Genomic DNA, 23069 nt, shown 5'->3' with positions numbered 1-23069 from the left:
ATACGTGCCCTGTGATTGGCTGGCCACCAGCCCAGGGTGGACCCCGCCTCTCGCCCACACCCATCGATACTGCTATACTACAAGCTTTACACAGACTACTGTAAAGAATATCAGTGTTGAGTCATCGATACTGCTATACTACAAGCTTTACACAGACTACTGTAAAGAATATCAGTGTTGAGTCATCGATACTGCTATACTACAAGCTTTACACAGACTACTGTTAAGTATATCCGTGTTGAGTCATCGATACTGCTATACTACAAGCTTTACACAGACTACTGTAAAGTATATCCGTGTTGAGTCATCGATACTGCTATACTACAAGCTTTACACAGAGTACTGTAAAGTATATCCATGTTTCACGTCTGCAGTGTAGTCCCCTTGACTAGAGAAACGGTTTTATGTTTTGACTTTTATGCGCTAACTGCCAAGTGGACATTCACACAAAGACCCTGATGGTTGTGCCACAAATACAGGAGGAGGTCTTTGCATGTTTGCAGCGTGCAGGAAGGCAATTGTTGATGCAGTACAGCGGAAGGAACGGCTTCCTTTGAAAGAGGAAAGTGCCCCCCTTTCCTTTTCGGAGAGGCAAACATTTGTGGTGAAAGAGACACAGAAGACAAAAAGAGCTGCGAGTCTACTGCTACTAAAAGTTGGCGTCACTTTCAAGCTCCGTTTTCAGGTAAGACAAAATGACTTCTTTGGATCTCTGCTAACATCTTGGACCATTTGGCGTTAGCGCTGGGAGAAGCGTTGCCTGTCACCTTGTGATTGCATGCGGCTTGTGTAGTCTATGGCTTTTATCATCAATATTACTGTGTGTGTGTGTGTGTGTGTGTGTGTGTGTGTATTTGTGGACACTCGTGATGATTTTAGCCAGCTTCCAACCGGCAGGCAGCATGCTGTGTGTGTGCATACTATGCTGTCCCGAGGGAGCAAGGTGTTCGATGCTAATGGCTTGTAGCCCACCAGTGCAACATCTGACATCATATGTGTCACGCCGAGTGTTGCCAGATGGTGTCCTTGACTCCTGCACGCATGCTGCATCAACGAGGTGACCCGATGTGACGACTGGCTTCCATACATGAGCTCGTATCTCATTCTAATAGACGCTTGTTGTCATTTAATATTGAGACAAATGTCCACCCCCACCCTTTCCCCCCTCCCAGAATGTTCTCATTTGTTTAATCATAACATTTTAACCACAAAGTAGCTCGCTAATGGCGCTCGGCAGATTTAGTGCCTCATTCTTGTCAGCGTTTACGCTGCCGATTGCAGACAAACCGCAGGAAAAGCTGCTGACAAAGTTTTTTAGTGCAAATGCAAAATAGTTAATAAAGCTGGGCAGTGGAATTAATTGGCGCAGTAAAAGCAAATTCATTATCTGTTAATGGCAGCAATTAAATTATTTTTGGGAGCCTCGTATAATCCTCAGTGTCTGTTTGCGTGCCATTAATTGCACTTAATGAGCATTGCGTGAAATAGCGCACAACTGTAATAAAAAGTTACTCCGGCCGTGTTTTATTGGCTTAGTGTATGAGAGCTGAGGCTTTGTTGTTAAGCAGTCAATGTCGGAAGGTGAAGGTGTAAGGTGAGCTCCGCTCGAGTAGCAAAACAACAACAACAAAAAACCCCTGCAGGGTTTAACCGTACTTGGACACACACACACACACACACACACATTTCAACCCTTTCAATTATCAGGATTCAGTTGGGAACAGATTCCGCATGCTGGCCCCCTTTGGGCTCCAAAGTACCACAACAGGACTGTCCATAAAATAAATGTGGTGAGCAGACATTAATAATGTATGGTGGCCTTCTGACTGTATGGAAGAAAAGGCCTGTTTTACCACAAGCGCAAACACGTGGGTATCAGCAAAGAACACGGAGTCCATTGTGTCATCCGGGTCAGTTGAATGTTTATGGAGTTGTGCTACCCAAGGTTGCACGGTACCGCTATGGCGTTATATTAGCGTTGTGAACGATAAAAGCCATGAGACCAGATGTCCGCTTTGACAAGCGAGGGATGAGGTGGCACCGGAAGGAGCCTCCCGGAGCGGTAAGAACCGGCCATAGATCCTCAGACGAGTGGATTGTCCAGACTGGGTCGGTTTCTTAAACACGGCCAGAGTCTTGGCGGAGACAGGATTATACGTCAATTTACTTGAGGTTATGCACAAATCTAACAAAGAAATATTAACTTTAGCACTCAATAGCGTTGCCAAATCTTACCTTTATGGGTTCCCTTATACGTAGTATCAGCATTTGGGAGCACATATTAGTTGAAAAAAGGGTAAAAAATACAGCAATGCCCCTATTTACAAAATTGGTACATAAAATTTGACAGTTATTTTTAAAAAATCATTACACCTAAAAGTTTGGGCAGTTGGGACCCCCTGAAAAAAATTGTAAATTTTCAACATGAACTGAAAAACATGCAAACCGGGGCGGATTTAGGAATCGCTATGATTTATGTGATGTTAACCAGTTTTATAGTTTTCTGCTTTTTCGCATTTGAAGCTTATCACAGCATGCATATTTACTGTTTATACAGTCAGGGTGCATTGTCTGAGGCCAGAGGACACATTGCATTTCAAGCACGTTATTTGCAACCAGGAAGTCGACGCAATTTGCAGACTGTGAACAGAATATGTTTTCCTGATGAGATCAATGTTTATGTAATTACCCCGATTAAAATACCTGGGCTTAAGCCGATGCCGGCGGACACGGGAGTTGCTTACAAATAACCTTCCCGCTGACGCAGCCCACATGCTCTTCCCAATGTGCAGTGGGAGGCGGCGGAGGCGGAAGAGAGCTTTCACGCGGCCGAATCGAAGCGCTTTTGAGTGCAAGGTCGCCCTTTTATCTCTGCCGGCGGAGACAGTTTGTATGCTTTACGGCAAAAAGACAGTGTTCTCATTTTCAACGGCTTTGTCAAGTAACCTGCCCGTGCATTACACCGCACTGCGGGATCGACACCAGCATGTTCTTAGCAAGGCATTAGGAGCGGAAAAGGTGCAATTACTCACTCAGTGCGATGCATTGGCAGGAAGATACCATCCTTGCTGCTGGATTCGGAAGAACTGAAGTTCTCTCAAAAGTCAAACACACTCCAAATTGTTCTGGTTTGAATCAAAAGAAAACATGGAAAGTAAGAGGAAGTGAATTTTTTGTTAAAAACCTTTAAAAACTGTACAGGCAAGTATGATGGAAATTAGCAAATAAAAAATAAATCAATGCAGTCATCCCCAAGTGAATAAGAGTAGAACTCAATGTTAATAAATGGAATATTTTTTATAGAAACTTTAGATGTGTTGTTTTATTAGAGAGCTATAGACATGAAATAACACCCCTATAATAACCTTTCCACTCCTATTATTCAGTGTTTGCAACACATAGCTTCATAGGATCACTGCAGGGACACAAGAGACAGAAGTAATGGGTCATAGACCCCGAAATTATGATCATTGATGAATGAATCATTTTGGAAAAAAACTGCGATGAGTGAGGAAGCCATTTTTCCAATTTTTTTGCTGACATTTTAAAGTAACATTACAGAAATCTCAGTGTTAAAACTAACGTTGAAAATATAAAAGTTGATGCATTTCCATCCATCATGTTGGAGCCCATTGCTTCGCCAAGCCCAGCTGTCCTTATATACGTATTATGCCCATATTTTCCAGCTGCTCAAAAATATGGTATGGCTCTCAAAGGAATACATGTTCAAATGTGTCTTTCATGGCTCTCCTAGCAAAAAAAAAAGGTTCCTAACTTTTGAAGTAAAGTAAAGTAAAACTGCTCATCCTAAAATGTGCTCATAAAAGCTTCTGTGGACATCATATTTCATATTTATCATATTTACGTTAGCATCTGTAGCTCCTGTATGGCGGCTCCACTTCTGCATGGCCAACAGTGGTTCCCTTCTGTGGATGACAAAACCAAAGCAAAGCGGAAGTGAGATGTTTGACATTTTGGTTTGACTTTTGAAGCCAGGAAGTGCAAATGATAGCATTTTGTTATATTTGCCTTGCCAATATACAGTACACACCTGGAGCCAGGAGTGTATTTTCATGAATACTCATGACTACGCCATGGTCCCTTTGGAGTACACCAGTGCATTTTGATAGCGGGGTCTATTCCTGAAGCTTTGACAAGCAGCTCGCTGACCTTGAGGTTTCATCAGTATGTGGATTCTCACCAGGGGCCGTCCAAGATGGTGATTGAAAGGGAATGTGGGGTTTTTTTCTGCATGGTTACCTACACTGAGACGTCACGCCACCCCCCCCTACCCCCCACCCTCACGGGACCGTTTGATGAGAGAGTCGCAGCAGACGTGCAGAGATGCCTGCCTGATGGAGACACGTAGCGTCTGCTTTTAATGTGGTCATGTGATTGGATGTAAACACGCTGGAGACACGCCACATTCATGCGTCGTGTGGAAATACACACGGCGGCTACATCGTTTTGGTACAGCCCTGCACTATTTATGACATCCTGTTCTCGAGCTGATTTTTGATTGACACTTCAGTTGTACTCCACGTGGGACCGACAGTGACAATGTTGTAGTTTTCTCATTATTCAAAGTGTGATTGTTAAAAACACCTCCTACCTCTCAGTATGCAAATTACAACCACATAAATAAAATACGCTAACTAGCTAGCAGCTATGGTTAGCAGTCCACTGCTTACACGTCTCCTCTGGTTATGATGAATGGTGGGCAACGCTGATGTACTCCTCAGGCACGCTGCCCAGTCCGTCGGGACGCACTGGTGTTGAACGCAGTTCCGATGTTGACAGTGACAGCCTCTGACACGAGCCTCTGATTGGTCGAGCAGAGCAAAGCTGTTCAATAAGCCCAGATCTCCCAACAATGGCTGACTGATTAGGAGGAACCTGACATCTTGGAGTGGATATACGTATTGGCGTTGTCTGAAACTGATCATCGAGCCGTTCTTATGCTCGTTGCATTTGGCTGAGCCCAGCTTTGCAAGGACCGCCGGTCCCCGGTGGGAATTAGAGGAGAGTTACAAGCATTAATGTAAGTCAGGCGTGATTTCCTGGAAGACAGTACAGCATCGGGATACCAGTACTGGTATGGCATCCGTGGTGTTGGACTATCCTGCACCGTATCTGCCAGGATGGTGGAGTGGGAGCACCGGAATCACTTTTTCTTATCTTATCGCCGCTCCTCATCGATGTCCTTCTTCTTGGTGAGGATGGCCATTCTTTGAGCTGAGAGTAACGAGAAATGCAGCAAAAGCTAAAGAAAAAGCAAAAGTTGTACACAATAATTGTGTTTTTTCTTGCATAATGCTACATGCAACGTTTGAGACAAACTAGATCTTGTATTGGAACCCAACAAGGTGAGCGGGCATATTTGCTAAATATTACAATATACTTTATATGAATATTGCTTTACAAATACTTCTTTACGTGTAGAGTTGATTTTGAAAATTTTGTGATTTTTGTGAAAAACGAGACCTTAAAAAAAAAATCTATTTCCATGCCACGTTTCTGGTCTACAAAGTGGGGGAAACCTCCCAGACCCTCATGGGTTGTCACGCAGGTCCTAAAAATGGCAGAAAATGCCACTTCACTGAGGCCTTTTGTTGAAACCAGAGTGGGGGGGGGAGGGGGGGGGGAAACAATTCTTTTTTAAAAACCTGCTTCCACAGCACTTTTCAGGTGAGGGAGGTGAAGTAAACTTCCCACGCTCAATTGGGTGGGGGTCATGGCAGGTCCCCAAAATGGCAGAAAATGCCACTTCACCAAGGCATTGACTTTTGTTCCAACAGTAGTACCCAAAATGTATTTTTTACATATTGCTTCCACTGCACCTTTCTGATCCAGGAAGGGGGGGGGGGTAACTTCCCACACTCTTGTTGGGTACACAATGGCGCTTTAATTGTCAACAAAAGGCGTACTATTGTAGTAGTATTGTAGTAGTATTAAAATGAACATACTTTGTTGAGGTGTGACCTCATCACCCTGGCTCCATGATACCCTCCCTCCCTCGCAGTGCAGCTGACAGCCCTGTTATCACGTGCACACGCACACACACACATGCACACACACACACGCACACACACACACACACACACACGCACACACACACACGCACACACACGCACACACAGAGAAAGAACAGAGTCAGAGGCGTCTGGGTCGGTCTGGGGACTTTCTCCCATTCTACCCCAACAGTATATTTTTCTGTCTCCTTGTGTGTGCACAGGATAGACGAGCAGAGAGAAAGGGGGGGGGGGGGGGGCACGGGAGGCAAAGGGGAGGGGGTGAGGATCATGCATGTGCATTAACTCCAGCGGCGCAGCAGCAGCAGCAGCAGCACGGGAGGCAGGAGAGGGAGGAAGGCAGAGGAGGAGAGTTGGAGGGAGGCTGCCTGCCGTAGGAACAAAAGCTGCAGAGGATCTCCATCGCCACTAAAAGAACAACAGAGGTGGAACAGAGGAAGGAGGTGGGGGGCGGTCATGACTGTAGTCAGACAATAACGCAGGAGAAGAAGCATCCTGTTGTCTTCGAGGACTGAAACCAAGGTCTTGTCTGCTTTCCATGTTTTTGGGCACCCTCGTCTCCAAAGCCACGGGACAATGTCCGTATCGGGGAAGAAGGAATTTGACATGAAGCAGATCCTGAGGCTCCGCTGGCGATGGTTCAGCCACTCGTCCCAAGGTTCAACCGGAAGCGGCGGCGGCGGCGGGGTGGGAGGTTACATCCAGCAGGATGACCACAGAGGGACCCCGGTCCAGGGACGGCTCAAGAGCCACTCGCGAGAACGAGGACTAAGGAAGTCGAGCAGCCCGGCCCACAGCATCCTGGCACCCACGCCTGTCTGTGTCAGAGCGGGTCAGCAGTCATGGCAGCAGCAGCACACCGTGCCGGGCCTGCAGGTCAACGAGGACACCTCCAAGAACGCCTCCTCGCCCGGCACGGCCAGGAAGGAGGACGCCAACACGGGCAAAGAGGACGTGAAGAGCGGCACGGAGGAAACTGCAGAGGCCGAGGCCAGAGAGAGGTACGGGTGTTGACCATGTGGTACTTCGGGCACCTCCGTGCACTTGTCGCTCACAATATTAGGTACACCTGAGCTTTCAGGGTTCTTCATGATCTTTATTATTGTGGTTGCCTAGGCTGTATAAGTATTACTAGTAGTGATATTTACCAAAATAGTACAACTGCAAGCACAATAATAAACACAAAGGCGGCAGTCGCTAAGCTGGGAAAGTGGTTTCCAAGTTCACGGATAAAAAAAATACAGAAATGGAGACCAGTTTTTGGAGAGAGGCCAGCTGACTTTGTGAAGTGCCCTCAAGTAAGACAGCCTCCTCATTCTGACATCTCGCCAGAAAATACTTCTCTCTCTAAAATGTATGAACCAATATCGTCCAAAACGTCTTTCTGGCAGTGTTTGTATTTTTCTTCATTTTTTTTCATTTTGTTGACTTTTCACAGTATTGATATATTAAATGGCCAAATATCGCACATGACCTCCCTGACTAGGAGGTGACTGCTAGCTATAAGTCACCTTGACTTACGTATATAAAACCTTGCGACCATCCACCACGTTACCGTTCGATAAAAATGTCCACTGACCGTCCACACTTTTGTTCAATTGTGGCGTGAGGTCTAAAAAAAAAGCAAAAACAACACTGGGGTCTCTAATCACGATCACTAGCATTAACAGCTGCGGCTGTAGGCAACCTCTTGATGTTGTTTTTTTTCACTAAACTCCACAGGGTGGCAGTAACTGCATTTGAGGTACCACATGTGCTTTAACTTGCTGCCGACTCAGCCGTTGAGCAATGTATTCATGCGTGGGGGTGTCGCCAGATGGGAAAACGGGTCTGGAACTGGATCCATATATTACCCTGTGCATGAGTGTGTTTTCCTCATCTCCCGCCTCCTAGGCGTGTTTGTTCCATAGAACAACAGCATGAACAGAGTGAGCCCTTTTGTCACTAATACAGTCTCTTTGTCTGGGTGGGTGGAGGCGGGGCTGCTAGCATACACAAAGAGGAGTGCAAAAGAGTGTAACTATTCACTTTTAAAGTAGATTGCACTATATTGTCATATAGTTATTTATATACGTTTTTGTAATTGTACTTTTCTTACAAGGTTAAAAATCTCATCTCGTTTTGTTCTCGTATCGTCTCATCTTGTGACACCCTGAATCTTTTACAACATTGGTTCTGTGACTGTTGCCTTATGGGATATACTGAATAATTCTAATAGATTTAATACTGAATACCTTCCGCTTTCTCATGCACCCCAAATCATCCATACATCCATTTTCTATACCGCTTATCATTATCACAGTAAAAACGTGTTGTATAATTATAATAATAATAATGTATAATAATAAATCAAAATGGCAGCTTCACTACTTCCAGTTAACATATAATATAGTGACTGGTGAGTGGACGTATTAGCTTATATTAGCTTATATTAGCTTATATTAGCTTATATTAGCGTACATTAACGTATGTTTCAATTCAAATGTAATGACTAAGACAAGACGGCCAACCTCAGGTCTCGTCTCGGACAAACCGATAAAATGGAAGCACTCAGTGGACATAGCGCCACAACGACATCTTCCAATTAGCTTTAGCGGCGACCCAGGCTTTGTGGCAGAGAGGCTGCGGCATCACTCAACATCCTCAACAGCGGCAGCCCCTTTTAGACAGAAAGCAGCGTTATCACATGATTTACTCCGAGCGCCATTAAAGCCGCTTTACAAGGCAAACGCCATCACAGCAAGTGGCTGCTGCTCGCCGTCTGATTTATCTTCAGGAAAAGTGTTTTCGTATAAGTCTTGTTTTGATTGGAAGCCGTGTGTTTGTTAACCGAACATGTCAGTGATGCGCGTGAGTGGCTGAAAGTTAAAAGCGTCTTCACAAGAAGGATGAAACAACCTTTAATCTTCACATTGGGATGGACCGCTCCCATGTTTGATTGCTCCACGCACCTGCCGAGGAATCCATGAGCCAAACGCACTCTGGCGCTTTGGATCAACTGTACACGTACTTCCTGTAAAATGATATGTTATTCATAGTTGCACGGTTCGGGAATTATTCCGAATTTCCATTCACTTTTGGAAAGAGCTGAACATTCTGCTGTTCATAATTGGCAGATATCCATATTTGGTGGGGGGTCCCTACGTGTGAAGAGAACATGCATAAAAGATGTGCTCGCTGCCTCTCGGGGGGATCAGCAGTTCATGTTGGTCATGTAAAATCCAGCAGCGCCATCATATTTGACAATGATGCTGAAATATTAAAAGGGTTGTGCTCTGCGGGATCATAAAACCTGCCCTTGGCCCGACTGCACTGCCTTTTAGTAACACGCATTTACCCACTTTACAACCACGCAAAGTAATCTGACGTATAAAATCAATTTAACGAGATCGCCTTGCTTGGCACGCATTAAACTGATAAAGCTCATAAATGCAGTTTTTGCACGATTATGAGTTCAATGCAAAGCAAAGACCTCTGCCAAGGCCAAACTAAGATACTTCCTTGCTGCAGGATACGAGGTCAGCACTGCTGGAAGAAATCGTTTACCTGCTGTAGGTGAGGTTCATGGCTGGTGAGGCACAGGCTGACTACTTTGGAGCTTCTTTTAAAGTCAATACGGGTTGCTCGTTAGGAGGATAAGAAAAATAAGACAACGATGCTTTGTCCAGCTCATCCGGCCGATCCCGAGCCATAGCGACACAGGAGCTATCCACACGGAAACGTTTCCAGGTGAAAACTGCAAAGTATTTTATGGTTTCAGACTTTCGTCCCCACAAAAACTTCATTTTTGGAAAACTTCCAGACTGGGAAGATCTGAAACCGTATGAACGCTAATTGGAGACAATCGTGGCTCCAACAAACATGCAGCGAACTCCAGAGTAGTAGCAGCTGGAACGTGTCGTATGTCTGGACGAGGCGCGGCGCACATGTGGAACGCTGCGTGTCGAAGTAGGCCAGCCAGCGTGTGACACATCGATGGCGAAGCAGATGCGCGGATGTCGGAGAGACACGGCGAACATTCATTTACTCCGGCAGCCCGGTGGCCCGAATACGTCTCACATCATAAATGCTTGACACGTCATTTGTCACAATCCCTCGGGCCCAAAAGACACCAGACTCAGCCGGATATGAAAAAATGACGATAGCTGTCTGCCATTCATTACCGCCGTGTGGTCTTTGACACGTCGTCAGCATTCATACGTCCTTCATTAGCGGCCATCAACGGACTTGGTCGTAAAATCTTCATCATTGGAATGCAACAATATGGAGTCATTTGAGTATTAGCTTTACTATTTACATTCAAGCACGCACTGGACACCGGCTAGCTCGACATGCTGTATTTGGCTTATGACCGTGTCTTGGAATTAGACAGATCCCGGATAGTAAACAGACGCTGACTGCTAAATGTCTTCTGTGGGGAGTCTTTACACATGCCACCAAAGAATTTCAACCAAACCCGGCCTTTTCCTCGTTATTGTCTGCCGAATATCAAATCTGTCAACTGCGAATCAACCGTGGACGTTTGAAGGTTGACGACTTGACATAACAGTAAGGGAAATCAAACAAAAATGACAATAAAACAAAAAGTGTCCTGTGCAGTCGCCTGCAAACATCACCACAGCTTGAAGGCAATTTTTGGATGATTTTAGGGAGAATTTTACAACTTGCAGTAATGACACCGCTCACCATGTTTGTCTTTTTAACTGGCCGAAAGACAAATAAGTTGCAGAGAGCTGGACTAAGTTGGTCAGGAACACGCGAGCTTGGAAAAGACCATCAAAGCGGTCGTTGTTATGCTGGTTGCCTCTGAACTGAAGCCTTCAGCTGTGCCTAGCACTTCAAATGCTATGCTAGTGGCATTTAGGAGGAACAAGAGTTGGTTCCGAACGCTAATAACCGATCCATTAAGGCTTGGAAGGCTCCTCCTTCCATGTCCCAAAATCTAGACTTGGCCAGCGAAGAACAGGTCCCTCGGGTGCCCGCCCTTGACCACTCTTGGCCACCTAATAGTCACTCCACTGGATCCTTAGGCTTGGCCTTGCAGGTGACCCTGTCCAGGGGCCAGGCTCCAGGGTGAGGCCCCAGTGTCCCACATCCAGGCGAGGTGCAGTCCCTCCCTTTGTTCTTTCTCATAGGTTCTTCTGAATCCCTCCTTGTTTGGCTCCTCACCCATGACCCGTTTGCCTTAGGAGACCCTACTAGGGGCATATATGTACCCCCTGACAACATACCGGAGCTCCTAGGACCACTCGGGCATTCATTTTCTGGATTGCTTGGTCATGGGTATAATTTAGAGTTTCCAAAGCATATTTTGGGAATTTGGGGGAGAAAGCCGAAATACCCAGAGAGAACCCACTCAAGCACGGGGGAGAACAAGCAAACCCCTCCTGACTGTGAAGCCACTGTGCTATTTAATTGTTAAGTAAGCAGCCTTTCCCCCAACTTGAGAACAACAACCGTACTTAGCAGCACCACCGGGAACCATGTAGACGCGTGTGGGACCGACCGTATTATCACTAAGCTAACAAACAAATTGACTAACTCATTTATGTCATGACCATAATTATCCTTGTTCGTACTTTAATGGATATTAATAGCTAACCAGCGCATCGCAGGCGGCTGACTGCGGAGTTGCTAAATCAAACTTTGTGGCATCGAACACGGCCACATATCTATTTGTCCTGTCCCCATCCAAATAGCCTCCATGGTTGGGCCAGAATATACGGCCCACGTTAACCTGAATGGAATGGAAACCCTGACCTCTCGCACATAAACACTAACAGAGGTTGGAGTCAGCGGCTGTTAGTTTGAATCATATCTCAATTCCCTCTCCGCCGCCTTGGAAAAGAAATACCGCCGCCTCTCGCGTGTCAGCGGCAGTAATTCAGATATTTGTTGGAGGTCTCGTAACGCCAGAAGCGTCCCCGTGTGTGGCGCACGCCGCCGAGGCGGCAAATGACCAAATAAAGTGCTGTTGTCATCTCAGAATGACATCTTTGTGGATAAGAAGCTCGGGGATCGTTCTAACAGATGTTGCTCTTTTCTGGATGCTCCACGTTGAGAAGGTCATCTAGGATAGAAGCTTCAGATTGTGCTTTTGAGGAAGCGTTGGATTGATATTCCATGCTGGACACATTCCATCATTTCTGTTCAAATCAGCATCTGTGGTTTTTACGCCTCGCAAATGGAGCTAATTGAAAGAAAATAATCCCTGACACAGCTTTTCATCAATTTCACACGGATGCTCTTCGGAAAGGCCGCCACTCTGTGCCGCGCTGTCCTGAGGCCATCGTTTGCAGTCATTTACATCGCCGCGGATACGTGTGTGGGAAGCAAATATGAATGTGATTTATGAAAATACTGTATATGTTGCTCAATGCTGCTTTGCGACTGCACACGTTTGCATTGCTAATATCCTCTGCATGGAATAGCGTGTATTAGATACGCTTTCTGGACCACAGACCATTTTTATGGTTTGGCTTAGAGAATGGGAAAGCCGGAATGACTTTGCTAGAAAACATCGAAAAACAGAAAGCTATATTCCGTAATCGGATTCTTTGTTCAGATGAAACCGAGGTCAACTTGGATCAGGATGATGGCCGGATGAAAGGAGCAGCTCATTATCCAAAGCGGACCACATCCAACATGGTGTCCAAGCACGCTAATGGAGGAATGTTCATCAAACAGGAGTGCTAACAGAATCATGCAACAGATGAACAGCGAGGGGTTCACCACACAAATGCAGCTAAGCTAATAGCTTAGCTAATACCGTTGTCCGTCCGAACGTTGCAGTTTGAAGTTCATTCATTCGATCACGTTTTTTTCAAAAACTGATGATCTGATAAATTCGGTTTGTGGTTGAACAGGGCCTACTGTTGGTCAAAACGGGTCCGTCATGTAGGGGGCTGGACGCTCTGCTTGCATTCACACAAATGCAGCTAAGCTAACGATGTTGCAGTCTAAAGTTCATTCAGTCTATCACATTTTTTCAAAAAAACGATGATCTAATAAATCCGGTTTGTGGTTGAACAGGGCCTACTATTGGTCAAAACGTGTCCATCATGAAGCTACCAGACTCTGGGTGATTATGGGGACGCCACTGCTTGGTGAGACACACAATCACCGGACTTAATGGTCAGAACTGAATGACTGCACAAAAGCCACAATGATCCTTAACGACATCACTTCCTGTCCACTTGCCACTCAGCTCCACCAGCACAAGTCTTATCTACGTCCTTTGTCCTATTATGTCCACCAGATTAGATAATAGCAGTGTGAATAGCTCTAGCAATGTTAAAAAACATACTTATAAGTTTGTTTCATAAATTCACATTTGGGTACGGGAGAAATTAAAGGCGGGATTAACGACCCTAAACATAGGCTTCTTCAGTGACTGTGTATGTCATGTGACGTCAGCCGCTAATCTATTTTACTATAAGAGTCAAGCCTCCATTAGCAGACCAGTCGCTGCACAGGAGATGCTTTCTGCAAAGATCTGCACATTTCTCTGTTAACTCACCCCCCCCCCCCTAAACCCCCCACCCCCCGATACACATGCATCATTTATCTGCATCAGAATGCAGGACTTTACAGTCATGGAGGATCCAACACCAATGGACGTCCTTTTTATGAAAAGAAAAATGATTCTCACACACGCCGAGACTGGGTTCAGTTTGGGTAAAGGTTCAGTGGGGGAGTGGGGGGGGGGTCGTATTTTATTTAGTTGAATCTACTAAATACAACATTAACTATGTGACTTTAAAAAAGCCTTGGAATACATTACTTTTTCCTGACCAGATACTTTGCTTTATTATTGTTGGCTAATTTTATGATGCTTTGATTTTTATTTGCAACAATAATTATTATTATTTGGTACTGTAACCCCCATTTGAAATGTATTTACGGTTCAATAGTTTGGTTTTTCGGAACATTTGATGAGTCAAATATTTGTAGTATTTTGTAGCACTTCCAGTTTTCCATTGGAATTTCCCTCCACCACCAACCAAGAGTGAAAAATGGAATGATCCTTGAAAAAGACGGATGTGAATTCCTGCCGCTGCTCGGATCTCATTAATAAACATCCAGTAGCTGGACTGTTTTTCCCCCAGCACGCATGACTGCCAGCGCACCAGATAGACGGAGCTCATGAAATATATACAGCAGAGAAGGTCTCCGTAAGCTCAACCCGATCTTCTTTCAGAAGCCCCTCAGTGGCGAATAATGGCGGCTTGACGTCGCCGCACAGCAAGGTGCTGGTGCCGCTTCCTGTACCGGGGTCTAATCTGGGAGGAATCATCCCATCAGCCTTGCAGGGGAGCAGCCTGACTGCTGCGGCACACGAGGTGCAGGAAATGACCTGAGATGCGATTATTCAAACATGTCGCCCGACCGCATCTGCTTAGAACGCTTGACGTCACGGCGGAGGTGGGAAGGCTGCAAAGATGTCGGCGGAGTAAAAGAAGGTCTGAATCCCTAGCTTCAGCACCTCACAAAGGTCAATACGTGCCTTGCTTTTCAGCAGCCAGTTTGATCCCTCGCCGCTGCTTTTCTTTTCATCGCGGTCGCAAAGTAAACCGAAGAAAGTTGCAAGTGCCAGCATTTAGAAATGACGGGAATTCAATCCATAACTCGTAGTCTCCTTTGTATGACGGAGCTGATGACATCATCGATGAGTGACAGCTGACTTCCGCTGCTTGTTTTCATGTACAAGCATGCTAACACGCAGCTAATAACAATATAAATACACAAATAACACAGTTGGAACCTCAGTGTTTTATATTTTACGCTAACTGGAAAAGTAAAGGAAAATGACATCATTTCCTGAAAAACACGCTAACGGTGTACGCTAACCGAGGTAGTGTTTCTGTGTGCAAACTGTGTGATTATTTGTTTGTTGTACTTCAAATTGCACACATTTGAAGTTTTTGATATTTATTTTTTGTATTTATTTGTAATTTGCTAACCACATAAAACAAAGCCATTGACTGTCACCCGGCTGGTCCAGCCAGGCCCGCCACCCCCATGGGCTCCAACTCATGACCTTGGGAGTGAAGGAGGTGCCGAGTCTCGGCTGCAACTTTACTATCATTTCCAGCTAAAAGGAACTTCTAATTTTGGCCTTAACTGTTGGGGAAAGCAAAACGCAAATGATGAAACACTTGACTGAAGATGACAGATGAATCAGGCTGAGAAATAAAACCTCGTCTTGTAATCTCCGGCCTAATTAGACCAATTTATATTCCCACACGTGCCAAGTGGGTGCCATACGGACCGACCGGGTTCGTTATCCGGTATGTGCTATGATCAGCAGCGGACCCGGAGACGGTGTTGTGATGCTTTAGTGCCTCAATAAAATTGGCCCCATACCTTTGACGATTCCACCCACTCCTGAAAGCGAAATATATACCTCAGAGAAATTTACCGCCCCCTGGAACGTGATACCAACGCAATTAGTGTCGAAGAGACCGGCACGCATGAAAAATCCTTTCTAGCAGGCCTTAGAGCCGATACAAAGGCAATGCATCTTGGTTTTATGGCCCCGTTGTTTATCCCGTCTTGTTTGGTGTTCCTGCCTGAGATGCAGGAGTCATTGGGGAATTACCGGGACAAGGCGATGTATTACTCCTCGCACTTAACATAACATCTACGATAAAGACCCGACTCTAGTGACTAGAGGGCCGTGTAAAAAGTTCCAGACTTTTACAACTTCAAGAAAACTGAGAAGAAAGTCTTAACTTTATAATTGTGTGTTAATCAGGACGTCAATGCAAGCCTCCGAGTCTTATCTTCTTATCTTCTCCTAGCATGATCCACCTTGGCAGGGGTCCATACTTTGTGCTGCCAAGCAAAACAGAGCATTTACACTTCATTTGTTGGGACGAATGTATTACTTTTGGAGCTTATCTTCCTCTGGTAGCAGCAGACAACATGAGGTACGTCCGTACGACCCAACGAGGTCCCGAAGGTCTGGCTTCACTACACGGTGAAAAGGTCCCCAACATGCGGAAAAGAGTTTTTAAACACCATTTGCTGGTTAGCCAGATAACCTAGATCAGGGCTGTCCAAAGTGCGGCCCGCAGCGTTCTACAAATATAATTTAGCAAAAATAAATTAAAAAAATGTCACCAAAAAATGTAAAAATCTGTAGTCATTTTAATAAGTTGTAATCTAAGTTTGTAAATTTTATTGCAATAACATAATTTTATGAGTACAAAACATAAGACAATCTGAATCTTAAGAGATAAAAGTTGTATTCTGACATAAAAAGTCATCATTTTATGAGAAAAAAAGCAAGTTTATTAACCCAAAACAAAATGACGTTATATATTTTTTTTTATAAAAATTGCTTTTAGATGTAACAGTTGGTCATCTGGCTCTTTGGCAAGAACCTGCGGTCGGCAACACCAAAGGCGGCGTGTAGATGAGAATCCTTCCCATGATTTGTGTTTGGTATTATTCCAGTCGCATATTGCCATAGGCTACGAAGTTATGGAGTCGCAACATCAGGACGTCACAATTGGAGTTTGTGCACGCTTGAACGTAACGAGACCAAACAGCCTCAAATGTCAGAATGGACGAGCTCGGCGAAGGACACTGAGCGAGCGCGTTGTATTGTTCGCCGCGCGTCAGAAGGATTACTGGGACGGCGGTAAAACAGCGTGTAATCTGGCAGGCCTCGGGGACGAGGACGCGGCTTTCCCCCACAATGTGGCGATGAACAGGCGTCGTCACTTGTTAAGCCTTCCTATCGCAGACGTGCGCGTGCAGATAAACACGGCCCCTTCTGAAGGGAAGGATGTGCCGTCTGTCCCGGTGGGTTGCAGCTCTCGGTTATCCACTTATACACGGAGTTCAGTGCACAACCTCGGCTTAGAAAGATGCAGAAGCAACATGGAGGACAGACGAGTGTCACATGTTCAAAATAAGCCTGATTGTTCCCCTCCGCCATCATTTACAGTACATGTTGATCTCTTTCACAGTGGACTAACACAGAACTAAAACAGACCATCATTTACAGTCTACTTTTAAGTTCTAATCTGGTGACATCATTATTACTTCAGAACTACTACTACTAATCGTATAAATACTCTGTCGCTCACGAGTCAGGGTGTTTTGACAGGAGCCAATCACGAGCTATCAGTGCACTAACGAAGGGCTTGTCAAGCCAGTGGAAGCTGCTGGAGGTCATTACTCAATATACCAGTCTCATCTTACAACAAACACCAAACTCATCACACAGCAACTTGACACTCAAACATAATATAAATATCCATATGAGTACTAATAAGAGTTTAACTATTTGTATGTTTCACATAATACTTAATTTAGGTTGAGTGGTTAGCGGGCAGACCTCACAGCTAGAAGACCAGGGTTCAATTCCATCCTCGGCCATCTCTTTGTGGCGTTTGCATGACAAAATAAATAAAATCAATAGAAATGATTAAAATAGCAAATTCTGCAAATTGTCTCCTCCAGGTTGGCTATGAACACCTTGACCAGAATGAACACCAACTCCTCCGACGAATTCTTCCAGGCCACAAATCACGCGGAGCAGACTTTCCGAAAGATGGAGAGCTACCTGCAACACAAGCAGCTGTGCGACGTCCTCCTCATCGCGGGCGACCACAAGATACCGGCTCACAGGTCTCACACTTTCATTGACTATTTCATCTCATCTCGAACGTCATTAAGCTACCAGTGTGAAGTCTGGTCGGGCTTTGCTCCGGTCTTCCCGGCGCTCTTCCGTTTGAGCGGGAATCAAATCGTCTTCAGGTGGTGTGTGGAGCGACAGATGCGCAAACACATTGTTCAGCGGTCTGCGAGCAAATAAAAACCACCGCTGTGATCTAATTACACCTCTGACCTCTCACACGGCCGTGTTACATTTGAGGCGTGGATTCAAAGCACCGAGGCATCAATATTCCGACATTCCGGCCTGGAGGGACTGCTAGACTAAAACACTTGGATGGAACACTGGATGTACATCAACCTAAGAGTTTGTTAGCCACCGGAAAACAACATTTTTATTATCCTCACTAGGGTGAGGGTATGCTGGAGCCTATCCCAGCTGTCTTTGGGGGAGAGGCGGGGTCCACCCTGGACGGCCACCAGTCCAATCACAGGGCACATATAGACAAACAACAATTTGAGTGGCCAATGAAGCATGTTTTTGGAATGGGGAAAGAAACCGGAGTACCCGGAGTAAACCCACACATGCACGGGTTGTTCCAGAACATTCCCGGCTCAAACATGTGAAGCCCGATGACCTCGTCCTTCTATAGATAAGGTTACGCGGCCAAACATGCTAGTCGGTGTCCATGACAGTTCTACTTGTGTTGCCTTTGCACCAGACTCGTCCTGAGCGCCGTCTCCGACTACTTCGCCGCCATGTTCACCAACGACGTGCGGGAGGCCAAACAGGAGGAGATCAAGATGGAGGGGGTGGATCCGGACGCCCTCACCTCCCTGGTTCATTTCGCCTACACCGGTGAGCGCTCGTAAAGACATTCACAAGCTCGTGTAAGTCGTTAGCAGAGCGTCTGTGATTAAAATGCATCCATCGCCGGCGCTGAATGGCCGCCTATGAAACCACTTCCCCTTTCTGCACGGGAACCAATTAGAGGAACCAATTTTTAAAATTAAAACCAGGAAATATTTATGATGATTTGTTTTGCTTTTACGGTGGGGTTTTAAAAACCGCAGTTAGATTTTTATTACGTCAATGAACGTTAACACCCGGGGAAATTTATGCTTATTTTCATCTATTCTGTTGTACGGCGGCAGAAATTACGAGTGAACTTTATATATACCCCCATTACAGTTAGCGTTTTGCCAGCGCGGCTACTTTTAGCCGTGGCATTAAGAAATACATCTTCCTTGACATTGTAGGCGTCCTTGAGTTGAAAGAGGAGACCATCGAGAGTTTATTGGCGGCAGCTTGCCTCCTGCAGCTCTCCCAGGTCATCCAGGTTTGCTGCAACTTCCTGATGAAGCAGCTCCACCCGTCCAACTGCCTGGGAATACGCTCCTTCGCCGACGCCCAGGGCTGCGTGGACCTGCTCAACGTGGCTCACCACTACACCATGGTAAGGGGCCGGCTTTGAGTGACAGGTGGATGCGTTCTCTCAGACTATTAGGTGTCCGTGATAGAAGAATTTGTCATTCCATACTTAATGCCAAATATTTGACCAGGCAGCTGGTGGCCCTGGACCAACAACCTCCAGTCCTTCGCCGGCATAGCGAGGAGTGACCGCCACTCCTGAACTTACGATATTGGTTGGTTGGACTTTGGTCAAGGTTGTCTTGTCAACACTTCGGGAAGTCTATTACTGTTTAAAGACGGATGCTGAGAATGATATTTTACACGTATTCATCAGGTATCGCCATGGAAACGGCAACAAAAAAAGCTGCCCCTACATGCTACATGTCATAATAAAATGCTCATATGCCGTAAACGCAGGCAGGTTAGCCGCTACAGCATAAACTAAATAACCGGATGGCTTCTTTTATGAGTGAAATGTATACAGTATATATAAGATTTCCATTTTTATGAGCAATAAATGGATGGGGTGCTTTATAAAGTCATAAAGAGTAAGCAGTAAGCAGTACTTCCTACTGCTTCTCCCTGGGATGTACGCTATAGATGCACCTCCATGCACCTCCCACTATAAATTTTCCTGAGCCTGTGATTGACAGCTCATTGTCCAGCTTGTTAGGACAGCCTCGCAGGTGGGAAGACCGACAGGGTGAGGACGAATATCAAGGTCGCAGCACATCAGAGGCAAAGATGGGCTAATTTGGTGGAATGCGGCTCGGGCAAAAATACTCCCGTCTGACAGGAGATACAGCTAGCGCTCATAAATCATACCTGGGGAGAAAACATGGAAACCGCCGTTGAAGACAACCCTGACGTACGCCAAAGGACGTTCTCCTTTGAGGTTAGACAGCCGTCCCGCACAATTTTAGTCCTTACAGGTTATTATTGAATTATGCGAATTATTATTATTATTATTATTATCAGGGCTTAAAGTAAAAAAAAATCCTTAGCCTGAACTTTTTCACCACAGAAAACAAACAAAAAAACCTTCTAAAATATAATTGTGTAATTTCACTCTAATACCTCAGCAAATACAAATATACAGGCTATAATTATACTATATGTACTCTGTATACAGTATATATCCTCCTCCAGCACAATACTACTCATGACGTTCCCATTGACTATCATTCCTCCTTCAGAGGAATTGCCGTTTTGGAATGCCATGTAGGCAACAGATAAGCGTATGACTGAATATGTTATCCCATTCCGTACGGCCATCCTTTATTTCCAGGCTAGTTACATTCCAATAACCTGTCATCACCTGTAAAGGAACGGAATGAAAGTGTCGCCGTTATTTATATCACCTCATTTTTCCGCTGCAAAATTGTTGACATTGGCATTTGAATAGAAATGGAAAAGTTTCACGCTGTCACTTGATCTAATTTACTTCCATGGCTGCCAGTAAGAGATACCACGTAGCTGAACATTGATTAGCAGAAAACGCCATTTGTGTGTATTTGTGAGAGCAATATTTGCATTGGATTAAGATTCATAGGCATGCCTGTCAGATAAGGTCTGGGCCGGCCGTGCGGGAGTGACGGCGTGGGGCGAGCGTTATCTCCTAAAGGACATCTGCTGCAGCCTGTTTACAAAGGCTGCTTCCAGGATCGGGAGGTTAATCTAATCATCAAACTGCACAGGATGGCTCAACTTCCTCTTCCATGGTTTCGGCGGTGAGCACAAAGAGCCGGGGGCTTCCTGCTCGTCTGACCCCTGATGTAGCGGTGGAAGAGTTTGGTTTTTAATTACAAACTTGTTTTTTTTTTCTGCCCGGTAAAGTTCCTACCTCATTTGACAAATTCTGGATGAATTGCTTCCTGTTGCATGCATCTCGGCTTGATTAGCATTACGGTGATTTGGCTAACGGGAGGCGTTTATGGGCATATCGAAGGGGGATTAAACAGTGAGCCAGTATTCAGGCCAAGCAGGGAATGAAGGCATTGAAAGTTTTTGTACGACTCACAAGGATTTAGGAACATTTCAGATACATTTCAGGGTGAACCCAAAATGTACACAAGTACTACAGGTCAACTTGAGGTATACTCGAACGTGTCCAGCATGTTCAATACTTAAAGGGGACCAATTATGCTCATTTTGGCCCTTTGTATCAAGTTGTGGACTTCTATAGAGCAGCTACACACCATAACCCACAAGGAAAGCTTTCTAGATCTTCCACAATCTGCACCTATTCCAGCTTTATTTCTTTGGCTTTTCCAAAACTTTAATTAATTAACTTAATCCTCCAAATAATTTGACTTTATTCATGTATCATTGCAACTTTTTCCCCAAAATTCCAAGTTTTGTTGTTTTTTTTACTCTTATGACTGTTAAAATATAACATTTCTTTTCTTTAGCATTTCAACTTTCAATTATGCTACTAATGATATTCTTCCTCATATGTGACCATGTAATGCTTGTAAAATTAAGACTTTGTTGTTATATTGTAACTTTTTTTGGTATAATTACCGCTGATTCTCCTTCTTTGCTGTTTTTGGGTTTGGTGTTTTTTTTAGTTTTCGTCATTTATATTTTTAGAATGTACCAAGGGCTGATAAAAAACTGCCTTGGGACTTCCCAAAGTACTGCTTAGATACTTACAGTAGGAAAACTAAACATCAACTGGCCGAGGTAACAAAGATCCCAGCTTAATTACTTTTTAGCGGGAGGTTGAATCGATGCTCATCCACTCCCGCCGCTCTTGTTTTCCCCACCAGTGGGTTTGCCAGCGTGTGAAATCACCTCCTTTCAGATCGTTATGAAACAAACGCCGCCGAGCTTTCAATCTTCTCGTCAGACTGGTAATTACAGCTAACTGGTCCGAACGCATCGTCAAAGAGTCCCTCCATCAAGTGTAACCACAAGTGATCAATGCACGTCCCTCTTTTCATTAGAGCTCGTGGCATTTAGCCCCCAAACCTCCTTCTCCCAACGGATGTGAGTGACAGGCTGTAATCTGGACGTTAATGATCAATAGAATGCTTGTTTTAGATAATTGTTGAGCATCCACCAAAGCAGCTTCATAATGAAGGCTTTGTTCACAAATCCTGCTGTTCTTGGTCTGTGCTTGCAGGCCTCGCTCGTGGTGATAAGATAATGCAGGGGGCAAGGGGGGCACCGAGGGGGGGGGGTGTTTTATATCGCATCATCTCTAATGGAAGTGCCCAGAGAGATAGTGTCCTTGAAGAGGTTGCCATCCAGTGCAGGACAGTAAATGGAAGATCAATCTTTAGGAGGGCAATAGTGAAGATCTCCCACACCCAAACTGGAGGCGGCGTGATGATAATGCAGAGCCTTTGGGGGGGGGGGGCTCGTTAAAGAGGCTTATAAAAACCTTAATGGTGTCATGTAGGATCAGCAGCAAAAATGCTTTGTAAGCTGATGAAGACGTGTTTCCTGCAGCCTGGACCGTTTGATTTAATAAGCTCGGAGACGTTTATATCTGCTCCTGTAGAACCTGGAGTGCTGGAGCATAAGTCACCGCTGTTATCAGTTATGTTGAAGACCGTAGAACTCCTCCTGGTGGTTTCATGCCATTAAAACAGACACACAGTCCCAGGCGGCCAATGACTGATCATTATCTGTCCTCTTGACGTCTCCTCTGCATCGCCAGGAGAACTTCCTGGAGGTCATTCAGAACCAGGAGTTCTTGCTGCTCCCCACGGCCGAGATTGTTAAGCTGCTGTCCAGCGATGACATCAACGTGCCCGACGAGGAGACCATCTTCCAGGCTCTGATGATGTGGGTGAGGTACGACGTCCAGAACCGGCAACAGGATCTCGGGGTGCTTCTCTCTTACATCCGGCTGCCTCTTCTTCCTCCACAGGTGACAAAGCATCTTCTTACTTTCTGGTATGATTTTGGTTTCGAGGTAATAATAATTAAAATACATAAAATAAGTGAGAAGTTGCTGGACTGGATCTCATTAGACCGTCGTATGT

General features: G+C 45.2%; 1 protein-coding gene and 1 long non-coding RNA gene across 4 annotated transcripts in view; one reads left to right on the top strand and one right to left on the bottom strand.

Moving 5' to 3' along the window:
• Positions 1 to 593: 593 nt before the first annotated feature.
• The window catches only part of klhl4 (kelch-like family member 4), a 30579-nt gene continuing 8103 nt past the window's right edge, over positions 594 to 23069 (top strand). Inside the window, exons 1-6 of one of the 3 annotated variants that reach the window (XM_078788220.1) lie at positions 608 to 685; positions 6599 to 7033; positions 17508 to 17675; positions 18383 to 18519; positions 18921 to 19117; positions 22742 to 22954. In XM_078788220.1, the coding sequence (XP_078644346.1) occupies positions 6609 to 7033; positions 17508 to 17675; positions 18383 to 18519; positions 18921 to 19117; positions 22742 to 22954 (1140 nt within the window). In that variant the 5' untranslated portion in view covers positions 608 to 685; positions 6599 to 6608. Of the gene's footprint in view, positions 686 to 6358; positions 7034 to 17507; positions 17676 to 18382; positions 18520 to 18920; positions 19118 to 22741; positions 22955 to 23069 lie in introns of those variants that run through there. The other 2 variants (XM_058063758.2, XM_058063757.2) reach the window with 2 other exon arrangements.
• Positions 2988 to 4953, bottom strand: LOC144894609 (uncharacterized). The gene is made up of 3 exons (XR_013625251.1): positions 4692 to 4953; positions 3866 to 3926; positions 2988 to 3125 (listed from the first exon to the last, which is right to left on the bottom strand). It is a non-coding gene; the product is annotated as an uncharacterized LOC144894609 (long non-coding RNA).

Source organism: Doryrhamphus excisus, linkage group LG22 (assembly GCF_037039965.1).
Source record: "Doryrhamphus excisus strain RoL-2023G ecotype Guam linkage group LG22, RoL_Dexc_Guam_v1.1, whole genome shotgun sequence".
Lineage (NCBI taxonomy): Eukaryota > Metazoa > Chordata > Actinopteri > Syngnathiformes > Syngnathidae > Doryrhamphus > Doryrhamphus excisus.
The sequence above is the reverse complement of the archived record's forward strand: the minus strand, read 5'-3'. Positions and strand labels throughout refer to the sequence as shown.